At 24.9% G+C, this 15,414-nt stretch overlaps 1 protein-coding gene across 1 annotated transcript; it reads right to left on the reverse strand.

The window, feature by feature from the left end:
* Window positions 1-384: 384 nt before the first annotated feature.
* On the reverse strand, window positions 385-12,104 carry Bm11614 (Uncharacterized protein; the record flags this gene model as incomplete). Its single annotated transcript, XM_043075014.1, has 4 exons — window positions 385-524; window positions 1,573-1,798; window positions 10,325-10,415; window positions 11,920-12,104. The coding sequence occupies 4 exons, from the start codon at window positions 12,102-12,104 to the stop codon at window positions 385-387; spliced, it is 642 nt and encodes a 213-aa protein (XP_042930948.1).
* Window positions 12,105-15,414: the final 3,310 nt, after the last annotated feature.

The raw sequence follows: 15,414 nt of genomic DNA on the forward strand, positions 1-15,414 counted from the left end.
ATGTAATGAATGTGTTATGCAATGATTATCATTAATATATTCAAAATTATGAAGTTTTAAATTTAAATAAAAGGTAAAAAAAATAAGCACCATTTGTATAAATGAATATATTTGCCTATTTTTTGAGGAAAAACATGAAAAAGAAAATTTTTGCTATCCAATTTAGTCAAATGCAAATGATTAAACGATAATTTTTTTGCCCATTTATAAATTTTTAATTCCAATAATTCAAGTTTGCTTTTTTCTTGAAATTTATCAGATAATATTTGAAAATGGATAAATAGTCGAATTTGCTATGATAGAATAACTTTTTCAAAAAATTCCTTAAAAATATTTCATTGTTTACTGCCAAGATTTTATCAGTTATTTTATAGGTAGGTATCCTTAATGAAGTAGTAATGATACCCAAATAATAATAATAAAAGCAGTTAGCACAGATAATGTTGAACGATCGGTTGATCCAACTTCTGGCGGTTTAGCTATAACAGGCGGTCTGGTTGGTAATTTAGTTTCCGACGATGGTTCTGCAAAATTTATTTTCAAATGAATTATGAGCTTTTTATGCATCAATAATGTTGCATCTAGAATGCAAAAATTGTAAAATTTCTTTATGAAATCAAATTCTTATATTCGTAATTAATAATTTAATAATAAGTATCAACATTATTGATGAAGTAAAATTGGTGTATGATAAGTTAAGTAAGATATTAAATAAAATTATATTGTGATATGATTAAAAAAATTTCTTCAAAAATTAAAGAAAAAATTTTTTTTTCTTTTAATATTATCCAAAGTAAACTGTTTTGTAGGAGAAAGGAAAGAAAATGTAACAAAAAGCAACGGAAAAAAAATTTGCTTTTTTTAAATTGCATGTGAGTGGAAGATTGAATAATCAGAAATACAATTATATTATTCATTCTATTACTATCATTGATATCATATCAGCAGGTACGATCATCGTTGTTTGAATGATAATTTTGTAGCAATCGGGAAAAAAATATATAATGGAAGAAAAAAAGAATAAATTACAAATAATGCAATTTGTATTACTAACGTCTGATCTGTGCAAAATTTACATTAGAAATATATAATATCGTATTTGACAATTATCACATAATTAATATTCATAATTAATTGTAATGTAATTAATAATTATCACTTAATTAATTTTTTATTACCTAATTAAAGTTATTTTATACTATTGCATATGCGAAGTAAGGTTATATTTAACAGTTATCATATAATTAGTATTATTTTTTGTTGCAGTGCAAATTAAATAGTGTTATAATTAATATTTGTAGAAAAATAAATCATAAACTTATTCTCCCGTATAAAACTTAACGTGAAATTTCAATTATATATCTTATATCTTTTTTTTCTGCTGAGAAATAATCACTTTATATTCGAAAATTTGTTTTAATGTTTTGATTCGCAAATTTGATTAGTTAATCTAATTAATTAATGTTGGTAGCATAAGGGAAAGTATCACTGAAACTTACTAAGCTCTGATTTAATTTCAAAAATGAATATTAGAACTATTGATGAAGCAATTGATAAAGCAAAATATATAACCTTGATAAGTAGTACTAGTAATAGTAGTAATTCGATCGATTAATTCCGTATGCCGGCCATCTTCAGCATATGTAATAATTGGTGCTATAGCATGTTCCTGATCTTCTTCCGTATCACCGGATCCTTCATTTTGATTACCTGAACCTTCACCGCCTAAATCCTCATCATCAGACCATTCTATCATACTATTGCTACTTCCTGATCCTTCTATATTATCCATCATTTCCTGTAATTACAAAAAAAAAAAAAAAAAAAAAAAAAAAACTCAATTAATTATCATTTTCAGTATGATAATAAGAATGTAACATCCTACTACATAAATAAAAATAGTTTGAAATGAATTTTAAAATAATTTGTTAACACATATTTAAGCAACTAATTACCGTTTAACTAGTTATTATTAAAACTAAAATTTAACTCCTCAACAACTTCATGTATTATCACCTCATTTTTTTTTTTTTTTCAGTTTACAATCCAATTCTTTCTTTCCGAAAAAGATTTATACTTTTGCTTTAGAAGCATATATATATACAACAATTATCATTCTAGAAACCAGATCCAGAAATTACGTTTCTTATAATTTTTTCTATCATATCTGTGTTATTTTATATTTACATGATAATGTATACTCCTTTTTTCCTTCGCTTTTTTCTTTTTCCTTTTAAAGATACAAGCCAATATATTCAAATCAATCGTCATTTGCTATTTCTTTTCTTTCTTTTTCAGATGAAAAAATATGAAATGGCTACAAATATTTATAATGCAAATTGAGGATAAATGTAGGAGAAAAAAAAAGAAAAAGGTTATATATTGACAGAAGATATTATGAGGATCAAATAATAATGGTATATATTACCGCGGAGAATTGATAAAAGCGGGACAATAATGATTCATCATCCATCTATGGAATGTTATTAAGGTAAAAGCCGAAAAAGTTTTTCCTTTTTTTTTTTTCCATCTCGTTTACGATGCTTTCAAAGTGTATGTACAAAAATGCTAATATTACAAATGTAATTTCAACTATCTGCTTGATATTTTTTTTTTTTTTTTTAAAAAAAAAGCAGATATGGAAAAATTTTTTTCTTTACAAATTCCTTCTCTTTCACTTTTTCTTTCTCTCTCTCTCTCTCTTTTTCCCTCCTTTTTCTTATTCTTGTAAATTCTTTTTTTCCTCGCTTTTATAACCCAAATTTTTTATTTTAAAAAAAAAATTACAAAATAAAACTGGGAAAAACTCTTGCAAACCAGAAAAACATGACTTAATAAGTTTAATTTAATATATTGCATATACCTAAATAAATAATATTCTTGGTTGCTTGCTTTAAAATAACTAGAATAACTTGAGAATTCCAATTCGAACCTTTTTAGTGAAGTAATGATAATAATTATATTATTTAGGAAGATATAAATGGATAAAATATCCGAAATATCTTCGACTTTAAAAAACCTTTTAAGAAGGAAAGGAGAAATAAGAAAATATTTAGTGTACATATATACATAATATAAATAATCATTAATTCCATTATTTATTAAAAACAGACACTAGACACATTTGAAATAAAAATAATTATATAATTAATACAGATTATAATTAATTAATTCAAACACTATCAATTATTTTTTATATTTTAAATTGTACAATTTATAATCATACCGTGGATATGGTTTATTATACCAATTATATATACAAAGATAATACATTATATCACATTGCACATTTACTGTATCTAACAACATCACTTTGATGGCAAGAAATAAAAGTTGCATTTAAGAAAAGAAATTATTAGTTTATCTCAACTATTTTTTCTTAAATTACAATTACACCATTATTTTATTTAAATTGTACAAATTATAATCACACCGTACGATATATTATACCAACCATACGTACTACGATAATACATCACATTATACTGTACAGTTTACCATATCTAACATTATCGTTCTGATAACAATAAATAAAACTTGAATGAAGAAAATAAATTATTAGTTTATCCCAGCTATTCTTTCTCAAATTTCGGTTAAACTGTTTTAGAAGATCATTATCTTTTTTGATATGATAAAACATTTTGTTAATTCGCTCATCAATATTTGTTTATTCATTAAGCAATAATTAGTAATAGTTAATAAAACTTCTACCCAATAATACAAGAAATGGTAATAGTCACCATTTTTTTTTCCTTAAATTAATTGATTTTTTATATCATGCTTTATCATGATCGGATCGATTTCGACTGTTTTGATACAGATTCTTCTGTTCTTTTGTATATTTTTGTAAATTATTTTAAATGGGAAGCTTAAACAATCTAAAATTTCTTTTTGCTTGAATTTAAGAATATAAATTAATAATTTATAGTAAAACTTTTAAAAAAAAAATGCTGAATAAAATCTAAAAGAAATACAATAATCCGGAAAATAGGATATTTACTATCATTTGTCATCATCTCATGATTCACATGATCTAATTTTTAAAAAATCATATAATACAATTAACCAACAGTGAATTCAAATTTTGACATTTTTAAAAAGAAAAAAGGATCAGTACTTAATGTTTCTTTAAATTCTGGCAAAAAAATAAGTTTCGGATTGTTTAAATTGGTCAAAATAACTATTTTAAGTACAAGCCAATATCACCACCGCCTTTTCCATTTAATATTTCCCTACAAGCAAAAGTATTTTCGAATTTTTTCACTCTTTTCAAGTAACTGATAGCGACTAAAGTGCTCAAAGGAGAAAAAAAAAAACGAAAGAAACCTCTAACAAAAGTAAATTATCTTTTCCAAAAACGTCACGTTTTCGATTGAAATAAGCGAAGGAACAAAAATTTTTATCGTTTAATTTAAAAAAAAAAAAAAAAAAAAAAAAAAAAAAAAAAAAAAAACGAAAAAGAAAGTCATACGATTAAATTAAACAATGATGAATAATGCTATTTTTTTAACTGCAAATTAAAACTAGTTGAAATAAATTGCCAATAAAATCTAGTATTCAAATTCTTTTCAATAATTTAAAAAAAAAGAAAATGCATGGAAAAATTGTAAACTATATTCCATTGATTTCTTCTTCCTTCTTTTCTCGTTTCCTCTCTATATCTATTTTAACAATATTTTAATCTATAATTATCTAACTAACGATGAAATACAAATGTTATATGCAATCGAAATTTTTTTTTAACACTTTAACCAGTCGCATTCGTTCATTTCATCATCATTGCATGTCCAACCATAATCATTATAAAATGTTATCATATGACATATTATTAGAATGTATTAATGCATAATAGTGGAATTAATCATGCCAGAGGAAATAATTAATCAACATTTTTTATGATAATGATAATCCTATGAATTGTTTATGCATTTATACTTTCTTGAATGTTTAAATTCAATGTTTAAAATATTTATGCTTTTCTTGAATGGATGTTTAAAGATTAACTGATTCTGGGATAGAATATATATAAAGCAATCCGGAAATTAAATCTTCCATTTCATTTTATTTAATTTCGTAAAGAATTCCATTTTTTATTCCAATGTTTTGTTCCAATCCTCGTTTACTTTCTCATTTATCTCTTTTCTTTTGGCTTATTGTTACTAAATTTTTGTTTGGTAATCATAATGATTTCAAGTAAAATCGGTTAATTAATCTACAAATCTTTCAGTATTTTATATTCTATATACATGTTAAGTTACTTTATTTATAGTTAGCATAAAGTAACAAGTACATATGTATTGTTATCAATTTTTTATAAATTATTTCCTAATCATATAGTTCTATTCCTATTATAGTACTTAATGACAATTACAACATAAATTGATTTGAAATAGGAAAAGATTTAAATTTTAGTGAAACTTTTGTACTATCAAAATAACAAATAAATAATGCATATTGATAAATTATCCTAATTTTTCTTCTTTTGATGTGAATCTTAAAACAACGCATAAATGATAGCATAGAACGAAATGAATGAATAAAGTGTAAGGGTAATTTAAAATTTAAGTAAAATTGTTTTTAAATTACAAAAAAAAGCGTTTGGTTTCTTCTTTTTAATTCATTTATTCTTATATTCGCTTTATCAAATATGTTGAATAAATAATTAATCAAAAAAAAAAGAAAGGAAAAAAGAAAAAGAAAGGAAGAAACGAATCGGGATGATAATAAAACATTTATATAAATATATCATTGCAAAAAATTTTCAATATCGTTAAGTTTTTTTTTATAATTTCTTCTTTGAATTTTCGGTTTTCATTTTTTTGTAAAATTTTTAAAACCAACAAAGATATATATATATATATAAGTGTATGTATGTGACATCATTTTGTTGTCTTTCCGTTTGTTAAAATAAATGACATTACGAAAAGGATTGTCTGTCAGACAGATGACACGAATGGAACATAGAAAAAAAAATTCCGTTCATTATCGCCGTTTTGATTCTCTCAAAGCTTTAATAATGTCCCGAGAAAAAGAAAAAAGTGATTGCTCTTTCAACATTACAGACTAATCTTAAACAGTACTTTGTTCTTTTCTCTCTCTCTCTCTCCCCTTGTTTCTTCCTCTTTCTTCTAATTCATCTCTATAAAAATACTATTATTAGTTTTTAATAATTATCGTTTTTTAAAGAAAGGTGATGAATAAGAGAAGTTCATAATGGATGAGAAAAAAGTGAAAATATTAGGAATAGATGAAACGGAAATGATAAACTCTTATCCTTATAAAAATTCTCAAATAGTTATTTAATCAAATGTTGATTTTTTTTTTTTTTTTTTTAAACAAAAAAAAAGATAAATATTAGCTAATTATTCAGCTATCTTTGAATTAAGAAACACGCAGTAATTATATGATTAATTAATCGAAAGTAAAAATCCACGATTTATATGCATAAAATTATCTTATTTCTTATTAGTTTAAAATTATTTGTCCTAGAAAATTTTACCAAATTTGCCAAATGAGGAATAAATTTTTTCCTTTTTTAATAAAATCGAAGATGATATTTATTTTGATGTCAATAAAGATGAAAATGGAGAAAAGAGCGTGTTAAAAATTAAGAAAAGAATCGGAAGTCAATTTATTCGCTTTTTATTTTTTCTAATAATACTGCTGCTAATAATGTTTTTCTTGATCCCAAACATATATTTCAAGTTGATTTCATATTTAAAATATTTAAATTAGTCTTTCGACATTTATTTTACTTCTCCTCAAAAATTATCATTGCAAACAACAATAACATAGGAAAAATATATGTAGTTGATAAGTTAATTTATTTGAACAGTTTTAAAGAGAAGTGTTGGATTATACATGTGGAGAACAAAAATATTTTATTTGCCAAAAAATCACAAAAAAAAAGTTAAGCATAATTAAAAAGAAAAAAGGGACGGTAAAAAAGAAAGCTGAAAAAGATAAAAAAAGAAAATGCAACATAAGAAATTACTCATTTATTCATTTCTTTTCAATTAAATTAAATATTTTATTCGTTTCAAATCACCAGAAAAAAAATGTCATCCAAATTATTGATCATATATTACTTTGACATGAAAAAAAGGATTTATGGAAAACTTTTTATTCATTTTATCAACATTATTAGATGATAATTTACTCAATTACTATTTATGTTTTAATTTATTCAACAAATTTGTGTGTATAATTCGTACTCGTTGAAAGCAAATACGGCGATAAAAATTGCATTGGCCCTTTTTTTTCATCCCTAATTTCAGTTTATATTATAAAACATATTATTTTGAGAGGACGAAGGAAAAAAAGGAGAAAGGGAAAAAGTAAGAAAGTTGCAAAAAAGCATCAAAAATAAAAATAAATAAATAAATAAATAAATAAAGATTGAAATAACAATGTTTGTTGAAAAAAATTGATAGTATTGAAATAATATTATAAAAAAATAGTAATAGTAATGCTAATAATGGCAAAAATAATATTGTAAGGTAGAAAAAGCATCAAAATAATATTTGTAAAACTAGTAATAGTAAAAGGAAAATGTAATAATAATTGTAAATAATAATAATCATGATGATAATTAGAAAATAGTAATTTTTTATTATTATTATCATTTACACTATTTTTTATTATTATCATACACTTTTTTTTATTGTCATTAACAGAAGGAAGAAATGATAATCGTATGATCAATAATAATAAATAATAACAATAATGATGATAACAATAAAGAATAAGAATAATGTAAATGATAATAAACATTCGAAAGAAATTTATTTGGATAAGGAAAAAGAATTCTACAAAAAAAGGAGCGAAATTATTCTTAATAGCAATTCCAGCGATCAAAAATCATGAAATATACTGCTATATGAATAATCGGGAGAATTTTTCTTAGTATCTTTTAGCTAGAAAAAATTTTTAATATTTCACAATCTGATCGCTTCATTTATCATCAAATGAGAAAAAAGACACTAAAAAAGGGAAAAGAAATGAAATAGAATGAAAAAAAAAGTATGACTTATGATTTAAGTGAAATTGCATCCATGAAAAAGAATTTTGATTAATTATTATCGTTGTCATTCTAATATTGTGCCACTTACAAATTGCTTTTTAAACTTTAGAAAAAAGAACAGAAAAAAGCGCTATTGAAAAAGGAAAAAGAAGGAAAAAAATGGAGCTAAAGTTTCATATTAAAATGTAAAATACAATCAAATAGTATTGCGTTTCATTTCATTGAATTTTCAAGTTTATTTTAAAATCGTATATTTTAATGGTTTTTATTATTGTCATTATCGTTATTGTTAGTATTATTATCATTCGTACTTATTATTAGCAGGTTAATTAATTAACTACTATTGTTATTATTATTATTATAACTATTGTTCATCTGACTTAGAATAAACATGGAATTTCATGAATTCTTTAGCACTTCTTTCCAGCAACAAATAAGTCAACAAATAAGAAGTGAATGAACAGAGAAAGAATTAAATATAGAGTAGGAAATTATTGGAGTAAAGAAAATTTATTGAAAAAAAAAAAAAACCTAGTCATTTTATAATTTAAGCAAAGATATTTTTAAGGCAAAAAGCATTCCTTTGCAAATTTAATATGTCATAAGGGGATTTTTTTTTTTTTGACAACATGAATTAATTCTAAAAAAAAAAATGAAAAAAATGAAAAAGATCAATATGAGCAAAATTAACGTAGAACAAAATTTTAACAAATTAAAATAATTTTTATTTCAATGAATTATTCACATTATGATTTACAACTTTATATGTAAAGAAAAAATAAATTTTCAAAATTTTATTTCACAAAAAATTTAACTATGACAATAATAATAACTATACTCATATGTCCAGACTATTGCAATGCTTTAAAATTAAATGATTAAAAGTTGAATGAAATATTGGAAGAAGTGGTTGAAATAATAAAATAAAATGTAAATCAATTTTTGCATTTTTCCATAAATTATTCCAAATTTTCTTATTTAAAACCAATCAAAAGATTACTTTTTCCTTTTCTTTTTTCAGAAAAAAAAATGAGAAAAAAGGACGCAAAAATTTTCTAGTCTATTGATATATATAAAAAAATTTTTCCATTTGCTTTATATCACTTAGAAAAACAGATAATGCTTTTTTTTTTTTTTTTTTTTTTTTGACATATACGAATTTCTCTATTTGTCAATCAATAAAAAGTGGACAAAAAGTGGAATGACAGCGAGTGGTTTGATAGCAAATCAAATATATGAAATGATTATTTATCAGCAACAAACTTGTCATTAATCAATACATATTACTGCATTGAAATACTGGAATCTTGAAAAATTAACCTATTATTTTAACAAGTAGCAAAAAAATAAATATGTATTCAAAGTATTATCATTTATAAACATATAAGATGCATTAAGAGAATTTGTTGTATTAAATTAATATCATTTATCTATTTATCCCTATTGTTTTGTGAGGCATCAATATTAAATTAAAAAAAAATTTTCTTTACAATCTGTGAAAATTTATTTGAATGTTTATGTTTGAAATGCCAATGAAATATTTTCTATTTAAGACTTTTTCTCGCCAATTCGTCCCTCATTGGGAATCATTGGGAATTAAACGAATATGCAGATTTTATCCAATTGCAGTGAATGTGAAAAAGGAAATTAAATGGAAAAGTTAATTTGAGTAGTACCGTTTTACCAACCTTTCATTTATTTCATCAAAGGCAAGATTGCAATGAAGAAAATCTCACATTAAATGATGACATTCACTTCACATTTTACTACTTTAATTAGATCCACCGTTCCTTAATTATTTTTTCATCCCAAATTGCTCATCAAAATTGTTTAAATGGTGAGTAATTGTAGTTTTGCATAGAAATCAATATATATTATTATTGATCGATCAATGACATTGATAGATATTTCATCTCATATATTCACGTTATCTATTTCCTTTTCCATATGTGTTAGGAGTTTTTTTTTTTTTAAAAAAAAAAAATCAGATTCATTAATTGATTTAATTACTTAAATTTACACATCCAATTTTAATTATGAATGATGTGCACATAAAGTATTTCACATTTGTAATTTTATTGCGTTTTTAAAGGATGCAAATGAAATCTACAATTCCTAAATCAGTTAATTATTATTCATGTTGCAATTTATATTAGCTTTTTTTCCACATTCTTTTTTTTTTTTCATTTCTCTAATTTTTATTTGTTACCACTCACTTAATTTTATTTTACATCAACATTGTCATATTTATTAATTTTTATTTTGTGTGATAAAAAAAGAAAAAAATTTGATAAGACAAACCTTAACAGAAGATGTATCGGCAATAGTTGCTGAATCAATTGATTCCAATGTTTTTGGTTGTTCATTTTTATCAATATTATTAATTTCCGAACTGCAAAACGTAACTCGTAAGAATGGAAATAATAGTAATAATATTATTATTAGCATAAGATGAAATTGTGTTAAATAATGATATTGTAAAGTTGTTGGCCGTTGCCAATATTCCATTACAGTATAATAATAGCAATATTAGAAATATATGTATGATGGTTGAATCACATTTAGAATTTTCAGCAAAAATTTCAATGCTGATTTAAGTTTGTTTTAGTAGTAATGTCTCCGTTTTGTAAACCAACAATTATCACTAGTGTTATTAGTTTTTTTTTTTTTCTTGTTGTTTGGCTGTTGTTATTGTTTACTTTTATTCCAGATAATTATTGACATGTAAATTACAAGCAATATTCATATTGATTCACGTTACACATTCTCGTTTTTTTTTGCTTTTTTTTCCCTTTTTTCTTCCTTTTTTTCTTGTTTCCCTTCTTTATTTTTGAGCAGCTTGTATCATTTATTGACAACAGTAATAATATTGATAATAATAACCAATTAAATAATAGATGAATTAAATTAGGACGGAAATAAAAGGATGAGTTTAATAAATAATTGGCCAGAAATATCAATTTTATTTCAAATTCGTCGTTATTGATAATAACAGTAGAGCAGTAATACTAGAACTATTAGTAGTGATAATAATTGCAGTAGCAATAGTAGTTGGTATTGTTGTTGTTTTGTCTTCAACTATTACCATAAATCAAAAAAAAATATAATTTCTGCAAAAACAATTTAGTTTGAGCAAGCGTTAAATTAAATTTAAATGAAACCTAAATTCGGGTTTGAAAAAAAAAATCTATTAAAGAAAGGAAGGAAAAAAAAGAAGGAAATACCAAACAGAATATCAGACAATATTCATTACAAATTCAATTTTTGCAAAACAGTTTGTAAAGTAAGAATAATGGAAATTATTCGAAACTAATTTCCAGTTTCGTGAAAAAATTAAAATTTAAAAAAAAAATTTTAATTTTACGAAATCTAAATGATCATGTTGACTGATTATCTCGCATAAACATCACTAACAGATTTGATGAACAGTTTAGTGTGCAGTATAGTTTTCTTAGATCTAAAGTGCTGATTGATTATCTCATAGCACTTCCTTATTCGGAATATTCGAAAATTACAACTCAACAATGATAATTTCAAATTGTAGCCATTTTGAAAAAATAATTCACACGACTCGTATGACTGGCATTTAGAAAGAACTAAGTGGGAATGGGAAGAGAATAAAAAAATAATGAATTACAATAAATATAGAGAATAACAATGGGGTTACACTATAAATGATAATTGAGATTATAATGATAAAAAAAATACGTTCCCTGATAATAACAATTATTATTATTATATCATGAAATGTATCATTTCTAATGCCTTATTAGATATTCCTGAATAAAAATTTCGGAATTATATTTAAGCCTTAACTTTTCGCTTAATTGTGATAACGTGTAATGATATGTGATATATGCGGCATATGATATGGTCTGTGATATGATGTGACATACATGTGGTTGACAGTATAAACGGCATGACATATTGCATGGTACATGTACGGTACGGTATATAGTGCATGATGTACGATAATATGATGTGGTATGGCACGATACATGCTGTGTTGCATGATATATGGTATATGAGTAGTATATGGTACATGGCATGGCATGATATGGTACATGGTGGTGGCATGCATGCTACAGTATATCTGGTGTACTGGTATATTGGTATATGGTGCGCTATTATACAGTACATATTGATATATAGTATGACGTACGGTATATATATATGACATTGTATGGTATGTGATATACGATGATTATGTTGTGTAGTATAGTATATAGTGATATGGTGTGTGCAAGACATGGTACGGTATATGATGTGGCATGATTCGGTATGTGATGGTACGGTGCATGATATGCTGATATGACATGTATGGCATATGGTGTGTGCTGACAATGACGTGGTATGGTATATGGTATATTGTGCTGATATGTGACATACGATAATGTATATGGTATTCTTGTATAACATGTTATATGTGATATAATGTGATAAATGGTGATATGATATATGCTTACGTGGTGTGATGACATATGATATGATATAACATGTAGTATAATATGGTTATGGTATGGTGTGGTATGCTGATATGGTATGTGTATAGTTTGCTTATAGTAACATGGCATAATATAATAAATGGTATACTGTGTGTATAATACGTTTATGGTATGTATGATATGCTGATACGTGACATAGTATGATGCACGGTATGTGATGTGGCGATATGGTGTGACATATGATATGATAGATAAATGGATATGGAAAGATGGGAAGGATCGTAGGAAAGCGTAGAAGAGCAAAACATGAGTTAGTTTCCTTCAAGTTAGCATTTGTGAATGGATTACAACATGGACATATGCATACATAATACACATGCCTGCATACCCACACCCACCCACTGCACAGATACACACCCACATACAACCCATACGCATACATATAATCACATGCACGCTTTAACTATATGCATAAATGAACATACACGCATGCACACATACACAAATAAACACACATACAAGCGTACACACATGCACAGATACACATAGGCACATGCATACACATACACAGCAGTTCACGTCTTGATTTACAGCCATTTTTTGGGTTGTTCCTCATTGTGCATTTGTTCGCTCTCGACGAGACGTTCCACCCCTTATCTCGAGAAACATTCTCGTACACATTGCATCCGCCGTTACATACACATCATACTCTTACATACACTCACATACGCACACATACACATACATATGCGAACATTGAAAAAGTTCCTAATTCTATTTCATTGATTTCGTACTATTTATTCTTCTCGAACATTTCTCCTTCAGAGTTATATACACAAGGCAGCAATATTGTTATTTAGACTTAGGCTACTACAAATTATTGCTGTTATGACCAAAGATTGGATTAGCTCATTTAAATGTCGTTTTCAAATACCGCTGTTTGTAGTTGAATCCAACAATATGTTCCACCTTTATTTACCTCCGAATTTCTGGTAACAAACAGTTCGTTAAACGTTATTTATTAATGTATGCCCTTCGGTTTCGATTCGTAAATGGAGAATCTTAAACTTGGGTAATTAAACCATATGCTAATTTACTAATTAAAAAGGCAAATTTGACGTTTAATTAATTATGAATCAACATTTCAGCACTTCACTTTTGATAGGATATATTTGGGTTGCAAATGGTTACGTATCATTGTTAGGAAATTACGTATCATGTGTATTCATCGATGATTTAATGATAATAACAGAACACGTAACGGCTCTTAAATTGCAGCATATAATTTTGAGGTTTAGAAAGAACAGATTATGATACCTAAGTAAATATATTACGTGGTTATTAGATTATAGTTTATGCAATTTTTAAACCCAGAATATGTGTACACAAAGTATAAATCCGAAATATATCATAAGCAATTTATTTTTCCGCAGTTTATCAGCGGAAAATTCCAGGACATGATCGCTCAAATATTGTTCAAATCTTATCTCTCAGAAAGATTGTTATTAATGAATTCATTCATTATTATTATTAATTAGAAATTCACGACTTATTGGATGACACTTTGAATGGAATAGAAAAGTTCGTTTAAAATTATTTTTAGTCGGGAACTGTGTAAATATTAACATTAATCCATAGCCGACTTTGAATTATTTCATTCTTTCCTCTTTTTTCCACTCTCCAAAATTTATGTTTTTGGAAACGATGTCCTTCAAATGACCTTTAGTGTTTGAAAAAAGCAGATGACAAAGATGAAAAAAATTGAAAACGCAAAAATCGTTGCTAGTTATATTTAATATGCGGACAGCGAAATGATAATGGAAATAAATACTGTGTTTTTATTTTTTTTTTCTTTCATCTCTTTCCTAAATTTCATCTAAGCTTACTTAACTACAATGAGGTCATTTTAATTCGTCCATTTTTGTAAATGTTGAATTACTGCATAATTCTTTTTTCTATTATTTATAAAATGTAATTATATTACAATGAAAAACATATAATTAAATATTATAAAGCACATATTCGGTGATAAACATGGATTGATTAAATAGATAAAAATCGATAGATTGTTATAGATTTAACAAGCCGAGTTTTTAAACAAAACCTGACTTAAATTTAAAAAAAAAAAAAAACAAGAAAACAAAAAAAGCAAAGAAAATATTAAATTGATGACAGATCAAATTAGTTTACTAATTTATATAAGCCTATTATTTTTAAAGTTTTTTCCATAAGTTTTGCTTAACATCCAGAGTAATAAAAAATTCGTCAAAATGATTTAGATTTAAAAAAGGGAAAAAGTGGGAAAAGACATAAATTTCCGAAAAAAGCAGATTTCATAGCACAAAAAATGTTAATTTCATTAAATTTATCTGCGAATGAAATAAATAATTTCAAATAGAATAAATCAATCAGTACCAGAAATATACTTGCCACAAAATTATGGGATAAAAATTAAGTAAGCAGTAATTAATCAATGATTGCTTTATTTGTATTGATAATTTTGATAACAATTTTGCAAATATAATAATTTTGTCTCAAATGTAATCCAAAATTATAGAGTTAATTGAAAGTTTAATAATTAATTCCAATTTTTCCTTATTTTTTCACTTCCCAAGCACTGTTTTAAGTTAACATAGACTTCATAATCTTAAATCAATTTTATCGAAATACTAAAAGATCATTGCGAATTCATTAAAACAACACTGAAAAAAGAAATGAAAATTGAATAAATCAGTGAAAAGGAATAAATGAAAGACAGGCACAATGTGAAAACATGTTCATTTAATTCATTTTAATTTAAACATGTTCATTTATTTTTTATACTATCATATAAATTTATAAGTTGATTTGAGAAAAAAAAATAATATTTGAATGAATTATTTATAGAGATGTAGAAAAAGAAAAAAACAATGTAAGTTGCTCTTTTTTCAATAAACCAAAATTACT

This window comes from Brugia malayi, assembly GCF_000002995.4.
Source record: "Brugia malayi strain FR3 genome assembly, contig: Bm_v4_ChrX_scaffold_001, whole genome shotgun sequence".
NCBI lineage: Eukaryota > Metazoa > Nematoda > Chromadorea > Rhabditida > Onchocercidae > Brugia > Brugia malayi.